The sequence below is a fragment of the Oncorhynchus mykiss genome, chromosome 2 (assembly GCF_057628025.1).
Source record: "Oncorhynchus mykiss isolate SJ-2025 chromosome 2, ASM5762802v1, whole genome shotgun sequence".
NCBI lineage: Eukaryota > Metazoa > Chordata > Actinopteri > Salmoniformes > Salmonidae > Oncorhynchus > Oncorhynchus mykiss.
Window position 1 is genome coordinate 83,295,064 of NC_143023.1, and position 22,946 is coordinate 83,318,009.

The window sequence follows — 22,946 nt, forward strand, 5'->3', positions numbered from 1 at the left end:
CTCAGTTGTGAAGTGGTAGGCCACACAAGCTGGCTCAGAACAGGGCAGCACCGCTGGCCCTTGGATGCACACAAAGAGCTAATATTAATAATATGCATGTCAATCTCTCCTGGCTCAAAGTGGAGGAGAGATTGACTTCATCACTACTTGTATTTGTGAGAGGTATTGACATGCTCAATGCACCGAGCTGCCTGTATGAACTACTGGCACACAGCTCGGACACCCATGCATACACCACAAGACTTGCCACCAGACGTCTCTTCACAGCCTATGGGAGGCGCACAGCACTACATAGAGCCATGACTACATGGAACTCCATTCCACATCAAGTAACTCATGCAAACAGTAAAATGTATATTTAAAAACAGATAAAAATACACCTTATGGAACAGCAAGTACTGTGAAACAGCACGCTGAAGCGAGTAGCGTGTCCTCAGTTGCAACACTCACTACCAAGTTCCAAACTGCCTCTGGAAGCAACCTCAGCACAAGAACTGTTCGTCAGGAGTTTCATGAAATGGGTTTTCATGGAAGAGCGGCCGCACACAAGCCTAAGATCACTATGCGCAATGACAAGCGTCGGCTGGAGTGGTGTAAAGCTCGCCACCATTGGACTTTATCATCTGGCAGTCCGACAGAAGAATCAGGAGTTGGAGAACGCTACCTTCCCCAATGCATAGCGCCAACAGTAAAGTTTGGTGTAGGAGGAATAATGGTCGTGGGATGTTTTTCACGGTTCAGACTCCTTAGTTCCAGGGAAGGAAATCTTAATGCTACAGCATACAATGACATTCTAGACAATTCTGTGCTTCCAACTTTGTGGCAACAGTTTGGGGGAGGCCCTTTCCTGTTTCAGCATGACAATGCCCCCGTGCACAAAGCGAGGTCCATACAGAAATGGTTTGTCGAGATCGGTGTGGAAGAACTTGACTGGCCTGTTCAGAGCTCTGACCTCAACCCCATCGAACACCTTTGGGATGAATTGGAATGCCGACTCTAAGCCAGGCCTAATCTCCCAACATCAGTGCCCGACCTCACTAATGCTCTTGTGGTTGAATGGAAGCCAGTCAGCCAGGAGCTGCCAGAGCTGGCAGTCAGCCAGGGGCCTCCAGAGCCACCAGTCAGCCAGGGGCCGCCAGAGCCGGCAGTCAGCCAGGAGCTGCCAGAGCCGCCAGCCAGTCAGGAGCTGCCAGAGCCGTCAGCCAGAGACATCAGTCTCTCTGGAAATGTCACTGATGCTTAGATAGCTGGTACATCTCTCACATCAGTCTCTCTGGAAATGTCACTGATGCTTAGATAGCTGGTACATCTCTCACATCAGTCTCTCTGGAAATGTAACTGATGCTTAGATAGCTGGTACATCTCTCGCATCAGTCTCTCTGTAAATGTCACTGATGCTTAGATAGCTGGTACATCTCTCACATCAGTCTCTGGAAATATCAATGATGCTTAGATAGCTGGTACATCTCTCACATCAGTCTCTGGAAATATCAATGATGCTTAGATAGCTGGTACATCTCTCACATCAGTCTCTCTGGAAATGTCACTGATGGTTAGATAGCTGGTACATCTCTCACATCAGTCACTTTGGAAATGTCACTGATGCTTAGATAGCTGGTACATCTCTCACATCAGTCTCTCTGGAAATGTCACTGCCGTGTGAGGAGGACTGGCGCTTATGTAGCACACGAAGATGTGGGAAACTTACTCCTCAGCATTGTATCCATGTTTATATCGCTCAAGAACTAGCTTTTGAGTGGCACGACGAGTATAGATGCTTGAGGGAGGATGGTCATGTGTGTTTGTGAAGCAGAGGTCCCAGGTTCTAGGCAAGTACAGTGCATTCAGAAAGTATTCTGACCCATTGACTTTTTCCACATTTGGTTAAGTTACAGCCTTGTCCTAAAATTGATTGAATATATGTTTTTCCTCATCAAATCTACACACAATAATCCATAAAGACAAAGCCAAATCAGGTTTTTAGAAATGCTTGCAAATGTATTAAAAATAAAAACAGAAATACCTTATTTACATAAGTATTCAGGCCCTTTGCTGTGAGACTTTGAGTTTGACTTTGAAGTTGAGCTCAGATGCATGCTGTTTCCATTGATCATCCATGAGATGTTTCTACAACTTGATTGGAGTCTACCTGTGATAAATCCAATTGATTGAACATGATTTGGAAAGGCACACACCTGTCTATATAAGGTCCCACAGTGGACAGTGCATGTCAGAGCAAAAGCCAAGCCATGAGGTCGAAGGACTTGTCCGTAGAGCTTAGAGACATGATTGTGTCGAGGCACACATCTGGGGAAGGGTACCAAAACTGTCTGCAGCATTGAAGGTCCCCAAGAACACAGTGGCCTCCATCATTCTCAAATGGAAGAAGTTTGGAACAACCAGGACTCTTCCTAGAGCTGGCTGCCCGGCCAAACTGAGCAATCAGGGGAGAAGGGCCTTGGTCAGGGAGGTGACCGAGAACCCGATGGTCACTCTGACAGAGCTCCAGAGTTCCTCTCTGGAGAAGGGAGAACCTTCCAGAAGGGCAACCATCTCTGCAGCACTCCACCAATCAGGCCTTTATGGTAGAGTGGCCAGACGGAAGCCACTTCTCAGTAAAAAAGGTACATGACAGCTCGCTTGGAGTTTGCTAAAAGGCACCTCTAAAGGTCTCTCAGACCATGAGAAACAAGATTCTCTGGTCTGATGAAACCAAGATTGAGCTCTTTGACCTGAATGCCAAGCGTCACTTCTGGAGGAAACCTGACACCATCTCTACAGTGAAACATGTTGGTGGCAGCATCCTGCTGTGGGGATGTTTTTCAGTGGAAGGGACTGGGAGACTAGTCAGGATCGAGGGAAAGATGAATGGAACAAAGTAGAGATCCTTGATGAAATACTGCTCCATAGCGCTCAGGACCTCAGAAGGTGAACCTTCGCCCCAGTCTAACAGCACAACAACCCTAAGCACACAGCCAAGACAACACAGGAGTTGCTTCGGGACAAGTCTTTGAATGTCCTTTAGTGACCTAGCCAGAGCCTGGACTTGAACCTGATCGAAAAACTCTGGAGAGATCTGAAAATAGCTGTGCAGCAACGCTCCCCATCCAACCTGACAGAGCTTGAGAGGATCTGCAGAGAAGAATGGGAGAAACTCCCCAAATACAGGTGTGCCAAGCTTGTAGTGTCATAGCCAAGAAGACTTGAGGCTGTAATTGCTACCTAAGGTGCTTCAACAAAGTGCTGAGTTAAGGGGTCTGAATACTTATGTATATGTGATATTTCAGGTTGTAATTTTTAATACATTTGCAAAAATGTCTAAAAACCTATTTTTGCTTTGCCTTTACGGGGTATTGTAACTATTTAATACATTTTAGAATAAGGCTGTAACGTAACAAAATGTGGAAAAAGACAAGGGGTCTGAATACTTTCCGAATACACTGTATGTGCTGAATCGAGAGGAAGTGGTACTCGCTAAGCAAGCAGCGTGATGTCCTTTACACTTATGACTAAGCCGGTCATTCATGGAGTAACAGTATGTTGTGCAGTGACGACATGCAGACTGCAGTGACAAAAGTTTCTCTATTTTCTATTCCAACCTCTCTCCTCTCATATCTATCCCCTCTTCTCTCTCCCTTCTTCCCTCCCTCCAGCTTGCTCTCTCAGCAACAAGCATCCCACGGAACACTGCTGGACTTTGACAAAGACAAGGCCTGGAAGGCTGTTGTGATCGTGGCACACTGAACAGAGGAGGAGGAGAAAGGGGACAAAACAGAAAAGACAGACAGGGGAGAGGAAGGAAAAATAAATCATAAATATCAGTAGTCAGTTTCACTGTGCGATAGAAGACAATGAGGAAAAGAGATAGTAAGATGAGAAAGTTGGAGCAAAGAGGAGGATGACAAAAGAGTGAGGGAATCGAGAGGAGGGATACAGGATGAAGTGTGTGATGTTATAAGCATTCAAGTCTCTCAGATATAAAATGTTTATACTTGCTAAAACAATCTGCTTACTGTGTACAATCTTTTGACCATTGGGAACTCTCATTCCTCTTTGTGTTGTATTTGCAGCTCAGTATTATTTTGGTCTTTGTCTTTTTCCACATTTTGTTACATTACATACTTTTTCTAAAATTGATTAACCCCCCCCCCTCTCATCAATCCCCCCCCCCCCCCCCCCCCTCATCAATCTACACACAATACCCAACAATGACAAAGCAAAAACAGGTTTTTAGACATTTTTGCAAAAAAAAAAAAGAAATGTCACATTTACATAAGTATTCAGTAGTTTGTTGAAGCACCTTTGGCAGCAATTACAGCCTCGCGTCGACATGCATCAAGCACACCCATCTCATTGGTGGTGGTGAGATTAGAGATATATAAGTTTAATTTGCAATTGAATGTCATAACCTCACATTAAAAGTGTATGATGGTGAGTTGAGAACAACATCAGCAATACTGTTAGAATTTACAATTGACTGCAATAGACCCAATTTAAAAAGTTAACATTGGCTGTTTATGACATCATTATTTTTCACATGATTAGGGTCTTGAGAATTTTCAGATATCAAAATGGGGTTGTGGGCCCAAAAAAGTTTGGGAACCACTGCCTTAACTCTTTTAGCTAAACCTTCCCCTAACCTTAATCATTTAATAATAACCTAACTCCTAACCTTAACCCTAACCCCTGGCTTAGCTAACATTAGCGTTAGCCACCTAGCCACTTAGCTAACATTAGCAACAACAAATTGGAATTCGTAACATATTGTACGTTTTGCAAATTCGTAACTTATTATACGAATCGCAATTCATAGCATATTGCACGAATTGTAATTTGTAACATATCATACGAATTATAATTCATAATTTATCATCCAAAATGAATGATGAACATCCACAAATTATACATTCCATACAAAACGTAATATATAAAACTAAATGGAGTGTCTCCGGTTGCAGCCACAACACATTCAATTGCTGTCTTGATCACCATTGCGATGCAGCAGTGGTGGAGAGGATCCTATATTTGGAAGCAGTTATGAGGAATGGAACCTAACCGGTGAAAACCGGCTAGGAACCTGACCGGAGTCTGAAGCGCGCGCTTTGGCTTGCTTGCTCGCTTGCTATCGATCTGACCTGTACGGGAGTCTTGCCAGAAACAAGACTCCAACCTAAACAGCCAAGCTATAGCCAATCGTGAATAACCAGAGTCACCACATCTCTGAGCAAAAACACAGCTGCTGCGGGTGGCGTGATTGGGGGTGAGCGAGTTAAGACAGTGTTTATTCCCTGTTTAGCTGCTGGCTGTTCTCCCACTGGGACTTCATGAGTGTGTGTGTGTTTGAGGGAGTGGGGAGTTATAATGTCTACATCACAAGGAAAGATTGATTGACTCACTGTTCCTCTCCTCCTGAAACGCAAGATAGTCTCGGCTAGCCTACGAAGCTGTCGCTATATGAGGAAATCCTCAGAAGCTTGCTTCAGTGTGCCCAATTTATTTTTACTGATAATGTAAGACCTTTTATAAACTACATCCAAAGTGTCGAGTTTGTTCCTCCATCTAAAGATCACAACCCATTGTCTGGGTTTTCACAACACAGTCAAATGGACATTTACATCAGGATCTGTCATTTAAATTTGTGCAAGGAGAGAGGAAGCAATGATTTGTTGAATCCTAATGCGTTACCTATCTCATCTCTATCTCATCTCATCTTTGGTTCTGGGGAAAGGAGAGAGACAAAACCGGGAAGGGAGGGTGAGGACTGAGGAGGGGTAAATGCGGAACAAACCGGTGTGCCCGGATACACGCTGTAGCGGCTCGCCTGCACTGCAGTCACTCTTAGCACGCCGAGGATGCACAAGACCTGTGAGTACATTATATTCCCTCCTTGTGTTAAATGGGTGAATTTGAACCCACAGTGGATTCTCGGGCTTGATCTATTTTTCTTATGGATAGACCGTGAATTTTCTGTGCCTGTCACTGATATGGACAGGTGGACTGCAGCTAATACATGTAGCCTATTGAATCTCAAAGAGCTGAAAGTCTAATAAGAGTCCTTACTAAACCCGTGTTAGACTAATACACTCAAATTTTCAGCGCCCCGTCTACATTTTGGGAGCTGTCCACCGCACCAAGTGCTGAATTGGCGTGCACATTCGTTGACTTGCAGCGGAGCGTTTTGTTTTGTGCACCGCTCCTTTGATGTAAGTAGCCAATAGCATGTGGATGACTAGACAACCAACATTGCGGCATGTTTGAGAATGACTCTTGGACAATTTCACAAGATTAGTAGAGGAAACTCTATCATATGATAGCCTGTATGTAGCATAACCACAATAGCTTTGTTGCTCTGTTATTGTAGCATTTTGTTTAGCAATGGACTTGCATTTGGTGTAACAGTATCCTAACGCTATTGTTTGCACGGTTAACAGTATTTTTAATTTTGCTTAACCTGTCATTTGTGTCCTTGAAAAAGGCAGAGTGAATAGGCGCTATATCGGGGACTGTGCATTGTTGAGGTGAAATTTCACTATTTGCCATGCTCACTTTACAACAGGAGTAGCTAGTTTGGAAGTTTTTGGACGGAGTCCAATGTATAAACTCATGATCACACTCGGAATGGATGCTCACTAATGAGGAGGACCGGTGAGAGAGAGTACTTGAAAGATCACACAGTTCCACTCACAATCCTTCAAACATGTAGCCTACAGTGAAGTGTTCACCTCTTCAGCAAAAGTGAGTCTGATTACACCAAGAGTGTCTATCTGTGTAACAGGGACAGCCTTAACCAAACGTGGCATACTGTAGTACTGGCAACTGAATGTGGGCATCCCCTTTAAACACGTGTAGCAGGTCCAACTGTGGGGCATAATCTGTTGTTGGACTGGTGCCAAGGGCTCACCACTGCCAGAAGCTGAGTTACTGAAATGAGATATTGTCTCCTACAAGACAAAATCGATTTAAAATTGGCAACTGTTGGTTGTAAACCAGATTTTTGGAACTGTTGGACAGACAATTACACAAATCATCAGGTCATAAATATTAAGATATTGTTTTATGTTAAGGCCATTTTCGTGCCCAAGTAAAGCATGTTCAACAATGAAGGAACACAAATAATACATGTGCTACACAGAAGGGCCTTTCCCAGAATCAAGTAGCCTGAAATGTAAATGAATTGAACAGGCCCTTTCACCTACAGTATGTCTCAGGGCTTTCTCATTGTCTGATCCAAGGATCCCTCAAAGATCTTCAGAGTAGGAAAGGGTGTTATCGATTGCTCCAGTGGTTGACGATGTTTCCCCTAGGTACAGATCTGGGACCAGCTTCACATCCTCCAATCCTATCCTTAACCATTAGTGAGGAAAATGCTAAACTTACCCCTGAACAGCATCTAGGGGAAACTTCACCCTACACGTTATCTATTCACACATAGTCAGTAGTCACTACCTATGACTAATGTTTCATGACTGGTGGCTTGACAAGTTTATATTTTATCTCACAATGATTTATTTATTCAACATCACGTTATTCACGTTATTCTCAGATATACTCCATTTGTCATCATAAAGGAGCATATTGCTCTCAGAAATAATATGAATGATTGGTCTTAGCCAGGGGCAATTTATTGAGTAGGTCATGATGCTAACAATTCAGTTGGTAGGCAGGATTTCCATCCCTCTATCCCTGCACAATGTAATCCACTCTATGGGCTTGCTTCTGTGTGGCTCAAGGACTATGGATATTTATTCCAGATTGAGAGAGAATGAGAAGAAGCGAGAAAGAGATGGAGAGAAAAAAAGAGATGGAAAGAGAGGGAGAGAGAGCATAAGATGGAGAGAAAGAAAGATGGGAGGGGTGTGTGGGGTGAGCAGGGACGATGTGATCACACTCCTCTCAAAGGACATTCATGTAACCTTCCTGGAGTGTGCATGCAGCAGCAACCCCCTCCTCACTTGCAGAGTGCAGCAGTGGCAATGACACACACACACACACACACACACCATAAAGCAGCATCCCCCTGACAGGTGTCCTGGATTCTGACATTCAAAATCCCCAGGTTTGACAGTGTTCATTAAAGATAATGTCTCACAGCTCCATGGGAAATGGTTTCACTGTAACGCTGAATGAACAGAACATTAGCATAATGTCATATGACTAATGATTACATCACTGATATGAATCGGAATCTAATAATATCGATTGACTCAGCCAGGAATCAAATCCTTTTTTGGTACCATGTTTGGAAAAAAAAAGAAGGCATGTCCTTGTACTGGTGCATAAAAGTTTTTTTTAAAAAGCTTTTTAAGGTCATCATTCTCATCAGAGTGGGTGACTTCGCCCTTCACAGTCCTTGTGTAATCAAAGGCAAATATCCCCCACAGATGTGACCACACTGACCCACTCACTGGAAACTGAGCTCTCACTGCTACTACAGTAAGCAAAATTACATAGAAAATGTGTCTTTTAGATGTATTTTTCTGACGTTGAAATCAGGGGCATTTTAGGCGCCAAATAAAAGTTGAAAACATGCATTTTCTGGATGTCGGAAACAATATTTTACAGGACGTCGAAAATACATAATTTCCAGACATCTAAAATATGTATTTTCTGGATGTTGAAATCAGGTGCATTATAGGTGCTGAATGAAAGGTGAAAAGATTTTCCGTATGTCAAAAAGATTTACAGACATTGAAAATCCATATTTTTCAGTCATTGATTCTATGTCCAAATTTCTGGAAATACATTCTTTCAAGCCTCTTAATATACTGTAGGAAAGAGGAACCAACTGAAGATTATTTCTCCCATCTGTCACATACACTTATGCTAGCTTTTCAAAGCATTCCAACCTACAGAATAAACCAACAGACCACTTCAACTACAATAGCATTCTCAGTAGCAGTAAAACAAAAAAAAAATCTTGCTATGACTGTGAGATGTTTTTGTTTATCTAGCTTAGTTACAGTGGGGCAAACAAGTATTTAGTCAGCCACCAATTGTGCAAGTTCTCCCACTTAAAAATATGAGAGGCCTGTAATTTTCATCATTGGTACACTTCAACTATGACAGACAAAATGAGAAAACAAAATCCAGAAAATCACATTGTAGGATTTTTAATGAATTTATTTGCAAATTATGGTGGAAAATAAGTATTTGGTCAATAACAAAAGATTATCTCAATACTTTGTTATATACCCTTTGTTGGCAATGACAGAGGTCAAACGTTTTCTGTAAGTCTTCACAAGGTTTTCACACACTGTTGCTGGTATTTTGGCGCATTCCTCTGCAGATCTCCTCCAGAGCAGTGATGTTTTGGTGCTGTTGCTGGGCAACACAGTCTTTCAACTCCCTCCAAAGATTTTCTATGGGGTTGAGATCTGGAGACTGGCTAGGCCACTCCAGGACATTGAAATGCTTCTTACGAAGCCACTCCTTCGTTGCCCAGGCGGTGTGTTTGGGATCATTGTCATGCTGAAAGACCCAGCCACGTTTCATCTTCAATGCCCTTGCTGATGGTAGGCTTTGTTACTTTGGTCCCAGCTCTCTGCAGGTCATTCACTAGGTCCCCCCGTGTGGTTCTGGGATTTTTGCTCACCGTTCTTGTGATCATTTTGACCCCACGGGGTGAGATCTTGCGTGGAGCCCCAGATCGACGGAGATTATCAGTGGTCTTGTATGTCTTCCATTTCCTAATAATTGCTCCCACAGTTGATTTCTTCAAACCAAGCTGCTTACCTATTGCAGATTCAGTCTTCCCAGCCTGGTGCAGGTTTAAAATTTTGTTTCTGGTGTCCTTAGAAGCTCTTTGGTCTTGGCCATAGTGGAGTTTGGAGTGTGACTGTTTGAGGTTGTGGACAGGTGTCTTTTATACTGATAACAAGTTCAAACAGGTGCCATTAATACAGGTAACGAGTGGAGGACAGAGGAGCCTCTTAAAGAAGAAGTTACAGGTCTGTGAGAGCCAGAAATCTTGCTTGTTTGTAGGTGACCAAATACTTATTTTCCACCATAATTTGCAAATAAATTCATTAAAAATCCTACAATGTGATTTTCTGGATTTTTTTCCCTCATTTTGTCTGTCATAGTTGAAGTGTACCTATGATGAAAATTACAGGCCTCTCATCTTTTTAAGTGGGAGAACTTGCACAATTGGTGGCTGACTAAATACGTTTTTGCCCCACTGTAGCTCTGTCTGCTGCATTACCAAAATGTAAATATAAAAATAAAAACACAAAGCATGCTGGGTATTATCCTATTGAGCTCCTCTCCCAAACAAGTACATATTTGATCTGAACAAATCATAGACCTCTAAACTATGTTTCACAATTTTAACTTCACAGTACGACACAGTTTAGTACAGTACAGTGCGCTACAGTACGGTATAGGATAGCAGAGTTTTATTCAGTAGAGTAGGCTACAGTAGAATATGGTACAGTACAGTACAGTTTAGTAGAATACATTAGAATAAAGTAGGGTATAATACAGTACACTTTACTTTTCTTTACTGTACTCTGTGCTCTACTGTATGTTTATTTACTGTGCACTGTACTCTATTGTACTGTGCCGTGCTGTCCAAAATTTTGAAACATAGATATCTATGATTGGTTCAGATTTGGTTCTGACCAAATCTGAACCAATTATAGACGTCTATGTTTGGACCAAATCAAGGTCGGTTCGGACCGGACCAAATCTGAACCAATTATAGACGTTTATGTTTGGGCCAAATATAGGCCGATCCGGATGTCTGTGGACATTGAAATCAAGGCCGGTCCAGACGGAAGTCTGTTTGGTTCAGATTTGGTCCGTTCCGGACTGCATAAAAAAAAAAGACCGGTCCAGACAGTACTAAAGAAAATACATCCAAAAGACATTGGCGTCTGTAAATGCTTAGCGGGGAGTGGGTACAACAGGAATTTAGCTGCATACGGTGATGCAGAACACTGGATAAAGTACCTTCGAGATGGTGTACCTGAGTATGGTGTTGGTTAGAGAGATAATCTCAACCAGATGATTTACTTGAACTAAACTGTTGGATTTATTTTCAGTGTTTACTGAGCTAGTGTTTTGTTATTGCTCTCTATTTTAGAAGAAAAGGCCAACATTTTGCAAGTATATATATACTATGTTTCTTGACAATCCAACCTGTTCTAAGAGCATTTCGTATTATTCTTATTGTAAATCTGAGACACTCCATTTAGTATGATATGTTTCATTTGGTATGGTTACATAAAACAGATGGTTAGTTAAGGCAAACAATGAAAGTAGGGTAGTTGGTTGGGGTTGATGGAAGGGTGTATAACACAAACGTCGAGCAACCTAAAGGTTGCGAGTTCAGATCTCATCACGGACCAATTTATTTATTTTTTTGCTAATTAGCAACTTTAACTACTTGCTACTTTTTAGCTACTTTGCAACTACTTAGCATGTTAGCTAACACTTCCCCTAACACTAACCCTAACCTTCAACCTTTTAGCTAACCCTTCCCCTAACCCTAACATTAACCCTTTAACCTAACTCCTAAACTTAACCCTAAATCCTAGCCTAGCAAACGTTAGCATGCTAGCTAATGTTAGCAACCTAGCCACCTAGCTAGAATTCGTAACATATCATATGTTTTGCAAATTCGTAACATATAGTACAAATTGTAATTTGTAACAGATCATATGAAATTGGTGTGAATTGTAAATCACAATATAATCACACAAATTAATACACACCATACAAAACGTAATATTACATACTAAATGGAGTGTCTCGGATTTACATTCAGAATAATACGAAATGCTCTGAGACCAGGTTGGACAATCTGTACTTTGCAGGAAGATGGAATCGGAGTAGGTATCCCTATTGATCTGGGTATACTATAAATCCATACAAACTCATCCACCGGAGACCACACTCTTTGAGAACCGAGAGAAAGATCATCTATCCTTCCTTTTACCTGACTGTGTGGACCAAGGCCAGTTAAAGGTGAGAGAGAACAAAAACTCAGAATGTACACAGCACAACTGGAACCCACAGTAAACCACTGACTGAACACAATGTCCTTCCTCTGTGAGGGAAGAGAGAGTCAGAGAGCATCAATCTGTCTGACTCGCCGTCAGTGAACATATCCAAGACTGTCCATCAAAACCCAGTTGTTCCTGCGGCGCCATATGACCAGCTCTGGCATTGAGACCGCCAGTCCTGTGTGAGTTGGTGTGTAACAGTGTGAGTGGACGTAGCTAGGAGGAGGGAGGTCCCACTTACAGTCAGTGACGATCCCAATACACCCAAGAGACTGTCAATCACATCAAGACCCAGCCTTTACTGACTTTACATAACCGAATAACCAGGTCTGGCCTGGAGACAGCCAGTCCTGTGTGTGTGTGTGTGTGTGTGTGTGTGTGTGTGTGTGTGTGTGTGGAAGTAGCCCAGTGTGTGTGAGTGGGTGGAGGTATCTAGGAGGAGGGGGTGGCCGTTGTCTTCTCAGGCCGGATGCAGAACATCCTCGAGCAGAACTTAGACATGGCCACGGCTCTGCTGGCGGGAGAGAAGCTGAAGGAGCTGATCCTGCCTGGCTCTTCCCAGGATGAGAAGGGAGGAATGCTGGCCGGCCTTATGGTCCAGCTTAAATTGGAGCTACCATTTGACCGCGTCGTCACCATCGGCACTGTCATCATACCCATCCTGCTCGTCACTCTTGTCTTCACAAGGAACTTTGCAGGTCAGTGGGTCGGCAAGACGGCAGACCTGGCTTCAACTATTATTTGAAATAATATACTTTAGTTGTGCTTGTCTGGGGAAATTGAACCAGTAGAATAGTTGCAAAAGTGCAAACACCGCCCCTTTTGGCACTCTAGGCAGACTAGAGCAAACGCTCAAAATATTTAAAATAGTATTTGAATCCAGGTCTGGCAGACGGCCACTAGCGGGGCCTGTGACAGCGCTATGCTGCTGCTGTAAACACCAAACACAGCAGGTTGGGAAGGAAACTGTATGTCCTAACGTATCGTTGTTAACCCACATCACATCAGCCTGTCACTTTACACTGAACCAGAACACAGATACTAGTAGACAGCTGTAGTAGCTTTGTTATTCATACGATGGCATTGGCATTCATAATGTCTAACAGTAGGACATTATCCTGAAGAGTTTACTTGTGCTCTATTGGTGCTTTTCCAGTGAGTCTTACCCCCACACCAGGTTGTCACCAGTGTTTTATGTTAATGTGAGCTCTAAGGTTATCGTGTTTCCATCAGGAGTGTGACACTAAATATTTGTGGTGAGCTGAATCAACAACCTCGGTTTCATTTCATGTTGTGTTGCTGCCATGCTGTGTTGTTGTCTAAGGTCTCTCTTTATGTAGTGTTGTGGTCTCTCTTGTTGTGATGTGTGATGCGTGTTTTAATCCCGTCCCAGGGGCAGAAAAAAAAAAAGACAACACACACATTGCGACAAGAGAGACACCACAACACTACATAAAGAGAGACCTTAGACAACAACACTGCATGGTAGCAACACAACATGGAGGCAGGAGGCCTTTTGCTAGGCCGTCATTGTAAATAAGAATGTATTCTTAACTGACTTGCCTAGTTAAATAAAGGTAAATTAACAAATCATGACTGTTGGTTTATAAGAAGGTGTTAAGTTCAAAGTTAGCCATTGTTTTGTAAATGCAAGCTGAAAAGTACTCAGAGCCTTGCCTGGCTCCAAGTCAGAGCAGGTCCACTGGAGCTGTGGCCCAGTGAGACACGGGGGCCGGCCCACGTAGATGGAAACAGAAAAGTCTGAATCTTTTGGGTAAAACACTCTGGTAAATCCTCAAATGAAATACACCATACGTTTTTTAAAATTTTATCAGAATGATAGATCTGGGAAATGTAGGGTTAAGTATGCAGTGCTTTTGGTTTTTGGTGTGAGATACTGGGATACTGTAGTGAACAGAGAGGAGAGAAAGGAAAGCTCAATGCTGAGTCAGGCTGTCTGCATAGCAGCACCAACCAGCTGTGACTGAGCATTTCACCTAGTACCGGGCGGGAAGTACTGGTCCGACAGAGGATGGGATTGAGTGGGAGCCCATCTCTGCATTCTCTGCACTGCTCCTCTCCCACAAACCTCAAGTGCCATGGCAACAACCAAAAACAGCAGTGCAATGTGCACTATATTACATTTATGTACAATACTTATTGTATTGATGTCATTGGTTTCTACCCTTAAATTGAACAAATTATGTTGGATTTAAGTCTCAGGCAAAGTCCAATACCAAATGAAGGAGCCTACAGGCCAAATATGAACGTGTGCAAATTTGAAGAGCAATCACATAAACTTTGTCAAGCCTGAAAAACAGCCCTTTCCCAGACACCGTACCCACCCCAGCCTTCTGACACCTGGCTCAGCGCTTTGCAGACAGTGTGTAATGTTCTCATGCTCAGTTCAACAACCATTATCTGAAAGTCACAAGTGCACCTCAGGGCCAGATGCACCCCTGAACCTACCAGACCTTGTCAGTCGACCGTCGAATGGCCTTGCTGCTACCATACTCAAGCATAACAGGGAACGAATGAATGGAATACAGGTGTGGCTTGAAGTGCTGCCTCCTTCTCAGTCTCCTCTGCAGATGGTTTTATACCATGAATCAGCACTTCCAGAAAGTAATGAAATCTGAGAAGTCTTCTGACACAAATGGATGAAATTAATCAATGGTATTTCCCCCACATAGGAAACATCTATAAAATCAACATTATATCAAGGACTGGCTGTTAGAGGAAAGTTTGACAATTCATTTTTTTTTTATTCACTTACTGTAAATAGATAACAAACATACATTACCCTCAGTTGTAATGTCAGATTATGAGGCTAACTCTCTCCTTCTTTTCCCCTCTCAGAGGAGTCAATCTACTGCTACACGCCTCACAACTTCACCCGTGACCAGGCCCTGTACGCACGAGGCTACTGCTGGACAGAGCTGCGTGACGCCGTTCCCGGGGTGGAGCCTGACCTTCGACCTTCGCTGTTTGAGCACAAGTTCCTACCCTACGCCCTGCTGGCCTTCGCCGGCATCATGTACATCCCTGCTTTGGGCTGGGAGTTCATGGCCTCCACAAGACTTACCTCCGAGCTCAACTTCCTGCTTCACGAGATCGACAACTGCTACCACCGGGCTGCCGAGGGCCGGGCCCCTAAGATCGAGAAGCAGATCCAGTCCAAAGGACCAGGCATCACGGAGAAAGAGAGACGAGAGATCATCGAGAATGCGGAGAAGGAGAAGAGCCCCGAGCAGAACCTGTTTGAGAAGTACCTGGAGAGACGAGGACAGAGCAACTTTCTGGCCAAGCTGTACCTTGCGCGCCACTTGGCCATCATGTGCCTCAGCTCCATCCCCATCTCCTACCTGAGCGCCTACTGGCACCGCCAGCGCCAGAACGAGTTCAGCTGTGCCCTGGGGGAGCCTCCAGACTCCAGCAGCATCCCCGAGCTGAGGCTCAGCGTCAACTGCAAACTGCCAGCCGTGCAGCTGCAGCGCATTATGGCCGCCGTAGACATTGCCCTGCTGAGCACCATGAACCTTGTCATCCTGGTCAACTTGCTGCACCTGTTCGTGGTGCGGAAGTCCAACTTCGTGTTCGACAAACTGCACAAGGTGGGCATCAAGACGCGGCGGCGCTGGCAGAAGTCTCAGTTCTGTGACATCAACATCTTGGCCATGTTCTGTAACGAGAACCGCGACCACATCAAGTCACTCAACCGCCTTGACTTTATCACCAATGAGAGCGACCTCATGTATGACAATGTGGTGAGGCAGCTGCTGGCCGCCCTGGCCCAGTCTAACCATGACGCTACACCCTCTGTGAGGGACTCAGGCATCCAGACCCTAGACCCCAACATGGACCCCTCTCTCTTGGGAGTGGGGGAGCTGGGAGGGGAGCCGCTGGTCATCAAACGACCACGCAAGAAGATGAAGTGGATCCCCAGCTCCAACCCCCTCCCCCAACCTTTTAAGGTAAGTCCCCATGCATAGGCGGCCTAAATGCTGCCTGCCACAGGTTTGTCTAAACATCACTTTTACCATGGTTACACCATGGATATTCAGTCTGAAAGAAGTCTGCCTAAAAGATAAAGTCTACAAGTCAGAATGTCTACCAGTCAGAATGTCTACCAGTCAGAATGTCTACCAGTCAGAATGTCTACCAGCCAGAATGTCTACCAGTCAGAATGTCTACCAGTCAGAATGTCTACCAGTCAGAATGTCTACCAGTCAGAATGTCTACCAGTCAGAATGTCTACCAGTCAGAATGTCTACCAGTCAGAATGTCTACCAGCCAGAATGTCTACCAGCCAGAATGTCTACCAGCCAGAATGTCTACCAGTCAGAATGTCTACCAGTCAGAATGTCTACCAGCCAGAATGTCTACCAGTCAGAATGTCTACCAGTCAGAATGTCTACAAGTCAGAATCTCTACCAGTCAGAATGTCTACCAGCCAGAATGTCTACCAGTCAGAATGTCTACCAGTCAGAATGTCTACCAGTCAGAATGTCTACCAGTCAGAATGTTGAATAAAATGATATTTACACTTACTTTACCGGTTATCCGTGCTGTTGGTGCTTTTGACGGTAGGAGTTGGAGGATCCACAGGAAAGTGTTGTTTACCTGACTTTTTGTGGTTCTGTCACTTGCATTTTCAATCTCCTAATGCCTTTTGCATGATGTGCAACATGTAAACAATAGCCAAATGTAGCGAACATAGTCAATTGAATGTTTCCTCGCAATCAGATGGAAGCGTTTGTGAAATTTGACAGCTGATTGTGTGGGACAACATTCGGTTAGACTTGGCCATATTGTGCAAATGTTTGTTGCATGCAAAAAAAATAAAAAATAAAATGATATACAGACAGATATACAGACCAGTGTACTGAAGGTCAGGTTGATAACACTTCCCTGTGGATATTTTGTCTCAGATTACCTCTGACATAGGGACAAACTCAGCGGACAAGCGGTAAAGTAAGTTGAAATGAAGTTTGTTCAGCATTCTGACTTGTAATGGGACTGTTTGTGAATGCTGAGCCTACATGTTAGAGACGAGACTAAGTATTTCACTCTCTGATTCTAAAAGAGGGTAGCCACAGGTCTGCATATTCTGGCCAATTATCATGGGCTGGAAATGCGATCTGTTTGTCTAAAGTTGAATTACACATAGTAGGCTAAGTCTATTGTTGTTATGACTAATTACCACCAATGAAAAAAGGATATTCCTGATTTCCAACCCAAATGAATATTTGATATTGATTCATCTTCTCACACTAAAAAAACCAACCTGTGGATTTCCTTCCGATTAATGCCTTAGGATATTCATCTAAATTAATATGCAATAAAATAGTCTTCACCCACTGTGCTGAAAAACCAAAGCACCTGTCACGTGTGCTCCCTCTCAGGCCTCTAGGTCACCAGGCCGCTCGTTATGGCGCACACCTGTCACCATCGTTACGTGCGTTTCATCAGACTCACCTGGACTCCATCAATTCCCTGATTACCTTCCCTATATACAGTGGGGCAAAAAAAGTATTTAGTCAGCCACCAATTGTGCAAGTTCTCCCACTTAAAAAGATGAGAGAGGCCTGTAATTTTCAACATTGGTACACTTCAACTATGACAGGCAAAATGAGAAGAAAAAAATCCAGAAAATCACATTGTAGGATTTTTAATGAATTTATTTGCAGATTATGGTGGAAAATAAGTATCCTTGTTGATTATTGTTCCATGTCCGTTGGTCTTGTGAGTACCTGTGCTCCGTTGTGTCGGCTTGCGTGTTACTGTGTTAATGTGCACTTGTTATTACGGGTCTCGGCCAGTGTATTTATTATAGGTTTACACCTCGCTCTTTGTTTGGGTTACAGCCTTGTGATATATATATATATATATATATACACACACATACACACACACACATGTTTGTTTTGGGCTTCATCCCCATCATGTTCATGATGTATTCTATTTTGCGTAGAGAGAAAAAAAAAGATTTCGTATTCCTGCGCCTGTCTCCTATCATACAACGTAACAGGATCGTTCACTTTTTAAGTTTGAGCTTTTTTGCAAATTATCTAGGGTGTTGTTTTATCCCAACCATTTTTAGGTAATTTAAGGTAATTTAAGGTAATCCTTAGTAAATCGGAAAAAACCCTTGGTAAAATAAGCTAAAACTTCACAAAAGTGAACTATCCCTTCAATAATCTAATTCTGCTTGGGATAATTGTGTTAACTGTCTATGTCTGTCCATGTTGAAGGAACCTCTGACAATGACACGTTTGGAGAACAGCACTAAGACTGAGAAGCCCAAACCGGTGAGGAGGAAACCAGTTGCAGAGAACTATGTTGCTCCATTAAGCAAGAGCACACAGTACCCACCCTCTGCCAAAGGTACTGTACTGAGAGCAGTGACATTACTGTAGAAATTATGGTAATAGAAAGTTGAGTAGGCTAATATACATTTTATGGTTACTCAGAATTTTGCTATATTTCTCTATTTTGGATATTTGACTAAAACTGCTTTTGCATAGAAAAGTGCTTCAGGAATGCCACAAACTGTAAATAAAGTTGTGCAACTCATGCACAATTTGGTCCTGCTATTGTGTTCTATCCCCCTTACCATATCTGTTGAATGCCCGACTGTAGATATGAGCGCAATGGAGAAAAAGCACAGTCGCAACTTTACCCTGGATGTCCACCCATACATGCTGACCATCCGTAAGCCCACCAAGGTAGAGTCAGTCAGCACAGAGCCTCTGCCCCCTGACCACACCCTGGACTCTGTGTTCATCGAGGGCACACACACCATCGTCCATGTTTCTGCTTCTATCACAGGTAAGATTGCCGTGCCTCATCTCAGGAGGAATCTATCACCAAGGAAACCAAACCTTATTCTATATATTCCTGTCTCCCCTGATTCTTTTTGGCATTTTTGAGAAAGGAAAGAAAGGAGAGAACTGAGAAAAAGCCAACTCTAACAGAATGCTTAACCTAATGCAATGGTGACCCAGAGTTTTGCATGACCACTTTGTCTTTATAGACTACAAGTAGGCTATAACTAGAGTCTAAAAATGTTATTGGTTAGGTCATGTGGTCAGAAAAAAACTATGGGCCTGTGTACAATACCATTGTTTTCTCTCCCTCTCCCTCTTCAGAAAAGAAAGATTGCACCCCAGAGTCCACCAACACGGTCTTCTCTACAATGACCGTCCCCACCAGCATCTATCTGAATGGTGCCACTCCCAGCGCCCACCCACCCTCCCTCGCTGAATGCCACCCTACAGAGTCCCTGATCGAACAAGAGGAGCCCGAAGCCCAACCTGCAGTCTTTACTCGGATCCCTTCCCACCAGCTTCTAAGTATGCACCAGATACTCAGTATGGAGGAAGAGGGGGCTGGAGGCCAGGGGGCCAGACTGACTGAGAGACCCGTGGGGGAACTAATCGCTGCTGGGGAGTGCTGAGGAGGAGACACACATGTTTGGGGACATATTTTGAGGGCGGCACACAGCAGCATATACTCACCACTTCCATGCCAATCACTGTCTGCCTATAGAAAAAAACCTTGTCCTCCTGACCACACAGTTGTGCTGTGCTCACAACGCACCTCTTCTCTGGTGAAGGGACTGAGTGAGGGTGCCGATGGTGCTGAACCATAATTTTTTGATATAGATTTAACAAGATGCAGCAAAAGAGAGGATACTGGTTCAATGTGTGCTAATCAACCCTGTCATCTGATGTAACTCTCTCAGCACTTGATTTGTCCAGGATGGGAAGCAAGGAGACTTTGTTGAAATACAGACAGCATTTGTTGCTCATATCCTTGACTTGGAGAGGAAGCAGCTCACATTACAAAAGCTAGGAAAGATAAAAGGGAAGGAATGCTTTTTACACACATTTTAGTAAAGCACACCATGTAAAAGACTGCTTTACCTACAGTTAAATTCTGAAAACATGTTTATAAAAACATTACTATCATTGCTTATTGTCCCTCTATCCAAGTATACTGAGAGCCCATGCAATACGTATAAAAATCTGCACTGCAATATATGCAAAAGAATATGCAATAATGTATACACTTCCAACTTACAAGACATTTTACATACTGTAAATCATCTATAGACTGTAGCCCTATGTCGGTTGTGGTGTGCTTCACACATACATGTTCAATTAGTTAATCAGTGTCATTTGACCACACAGAGGACAGAGGAGGCGAAGTGAGAATGCACCTACCTTACTGAAGATTGGGCTCAGAAGTTGCAATCTGTAACTTTAAATTTTCCCAGTGGCACACACCTATCCAAGAAGTGAAACAAAAACAAATGGTTACATTCGTTTTAGTTCCTCTTTAGTTTACAAACAAGTGCAGGGGCAGTACTTTTGAGTGGGAATGAAAGTTACAGATGGCAACTTTAATGGGTTCCTCTCACACCACTAGTGCACTTATTATGTGAGGTTGATTGATCCATCCAATAAGGAAGTCATATAATAGATTTCCTTGTGTAAAATACATGTCAGAAACACCTCCACTTTAATGAATATAGGCAAGAATATGCATAATAATTTTTTGCCAACATTTTGCATTCAAGTTCCATTCATCTTCTTGCTATGGATCTACAAATGTGTTCCAACCTTGCCACCTCTCAATGTCAGTGTTTGTCCCTATATGTACCCTAATTACTGTGATAGTTACTCTGAACTGTTGAGCTGTCAAAGTACAGTCGTCTTTACACCAGCACTGCATTTCAACTGAAACCTGGACACATTTGGGGACATTACAGTCACCCCCAGCTGGACATTGCAGTCACTCCCAGCTCTTCTTGTGAACGTTTTGAAGAATAAGTGAAGTGATACGTAGATAAAGAAAACATTTTACACAATGAAATATACAGCATCTGAATGCTTTGCTTTTGACTGTCCTACCATTTCACCATAGCCATAGGCCTGCCTTGCCACGTGCCACCACATTGAGAGCAACAACAGCACCCCATCTCAGTAACACTTTCTCATCGTGCTGTCTCATTACTCACCAAAGACAATGAAATTAACAAATGAAAAGTACAGTACTGTAGTTAGTAGAATTGTTATCAGGATATAAAAGCACCTTTCACCAGGTATGATGCCATAGACAAGGGGATATGTGTAGCAAACAACCACCATCAACCGTATGTCTGAGCAATTGGTAGCCAAAACTGAGCAGTGATGGCAGACCAATCTACAACAAGCAGGTATTTTTCATGAACACACTATGAGGATTCCTCTATGCTGTGAATCTGTCATCTTGGGCAATAAAACATGTATACAAGGGCATGTAAAAAGGATTAGAAACCCTATAATATTACTTAACCTACCAGTGAGATATAGGGTAAGTGTATGTGGCAATGTAAAGTTGACCTTCCAATTAGATTGATGGTTGTGATGTCCACAGTCTAAAATCCACTAAATGCATGGTTTGGGAAACTACCTGCCTGGGTAGGCTACCTTAGAAATATTATTCAGCAGATGCAATCTGAAGGGTGCTTGTCTGGCAATTTTTTAAATGACAAAAAATACATTAATTTCATGATCTGTGGTTGGCACACTATCCCCTTGATGTACTCAGCACATTAATGCATCCAAAGGCACTTTAAATATGACATGTAGCACAAGTTTATGAGTGTGAGCATGTTGATAGAGCAGCGCTCCTCCTCATGCTTTCTTTGGGGTTGGGGACCTCAGATTGGGGAAAGAAACGGTTTTGTTCCTGAAGGCTCTGTCTAGGTAGACTGCCTACATTCCCTGCCTGGGTACAGATCTAGGAACAGTTTATCCACCCCAAATCCTAGTCCCAGTAAAACAGAGGAAAGACAGTGTAACTTGATCCTGCTCTTTCTTAAGGTGGGTGGTGTTTCTCTGGTGAAATAAGAGTTGTGGGGGGTTATAAAATGTAGTCATGAGTAATACACTTAAAAAAAAATAAAAGTTGAACATGAATTCTTTCTATACATGTTTCTGTAATTAATAGCATATGCATGAAAATAGATATATAAAATACACAATAATAAGAACTATAAGCATATTTCCACCACAAACTACAAGTACCAGAAGGCAACGACAACAGACGAGTCACAGTCTGACTGAGTATGGGTGAGAGCACACAGGTTGGCTAGCCTGTAAGTTTGCATTCCTATTTATTATATTAACGTAGCTTCAATATTGTAAACTGATATACACCTCATAACCAAGGAGTTAGCCAGCTATCAGATATGCCAGCTAGCTAGCTTGTCAAACTTGCTAACACCCTAAATTAATACTGTTACTCATTTCTGTGAGTAAATGTGTCACTAGAAGCTAGCTATCTAGCTAGTAAGTGTGAAACCATTAACTAACGTGACTTGCTAGCCAGCAAAATAGCTAGCTGTCAACAATTGTAACAAACTGTTTATGAAGATGATGTAGCTAATCTTGCATGAAGTAGCTACAGGCAGTTTCGTAGCAGGAAATAGCTATTTTTTAGTCATGATGAAAGTAGGGTTGGGCGGTATCCAGATATTCCTTATCGTCATACCATCCCGCTTTCATACCGGGATATACGGTATTACCGGCGTAGTACACAAGGGGGTGCCAACAAACACTAAACAGACCAGTGGGCGTTTATTACCAGAATGCTAACAAAATGAGCACATTTCGATGGAGGCTGCTAGCTCCGAATATGCTAATGAGAGCCTATATATGCCATTTATCAGATTAAAATAAACTAATTGCAAAGACAGGCAATCCAGCTCATAAAGTTATACATATATAGGTAGGAGCTACCGAATGTCATTTTTGGTGAGTTTGGACATTTACAAGGGAATGTGAACGAGATACATTGTGCAAATGAATAATGTTTTTATGCATGCTTGTCTGAAGGAAGAACATTACTGGCTCTGGAGCAGTATGTGTAGAATACATGCTGTGTGGAGTC

The 22,946-nt window shown here is 42.9% G+C and overlaps 1 protein-coding gene across 4 annotated transcripts; it reads left to right on the forward strand.

Annotated features, from left to right (window-relative positions):
* Nucleotides 1-5,205: 5,205 nt before the first annotated feature.
* On the forward strand, nucleotides 5,206-21,982 carry LOC110502210 (pannexin-2). 4 transcript variants are annotated; one of them, XM_090209699.1, is made up of 7 exons: nucleotides 5,206-5,260; nucleotides 5,729-5,865; nucleotides 11,817-12,703; nucleotides 14,865-15,979; nucleotides 18,260-18,392; nucleotides 18,648-18,836; nucleotides 19,157-21,982. In XM_090209699.1, the coding sequence occupies exons 3-7, from the start codon at nucleotides 12,475-12,477 to the stop codon at nucleotides 19,462-19,464; spliced, it is 1,974 nt and encodes a 657-aa protein (XP_090065825.1). In that variant the 5' UTR covers nucleotides 5,206-5,260; nucleotides 5,729-5,865; nucleotides 11,817-12,474; the 3' UTR covers nucleotides 19,465-21,982. The 4 variants fall into 4 exon arrangements, with proteins under 4 accessions (XP_090065825.1, XP_090065829.1, XP_090065834.1 ...); XM_090209708.1 differs by lacking the exon at nucleotides 5,206-5,260 and adding an exon at nucleotides 6,097-6,203 and having other exon boundaries at nucleotides 5,803-5,865; nucleotides 14,699-15,979; XM_036957023.2 differs by lacking the exon at nucleotides 5,206-5,260 and adding an exon at nucleotides 6,097-6,203 and having other exon boundaries at nucleotides 5,803-5,865.
* The last annotated feature ends 964 nt before the right edge of the window (nucleotides 21,983-22,946 follow it).

Bases quoted from the DNA above. Each gene is read 5' to 3' on its own strand.
- LOC110502210 (XM_090209699.1), top strand. From the start codon at position 12,475: ATGCAGAACATCCTCGAGCAGAACTTAGACATGGCCACGGCTCTGCTG. The intron at 15,980-18,259 runs GTAAGTCCCCAT...TCCATGTTGAAG, and splicing joins CCCTCCCCCAACCTTTTAAG to GAACCTCTGACAATGACACG. The intron at 18,837-19,156 runs GTAAGATTGCCG...CTCCCTCTTCAG, and splicing joins TGTTTCTGCTTCTATCACAG to AAAAGAAAGATTGCACCCCA.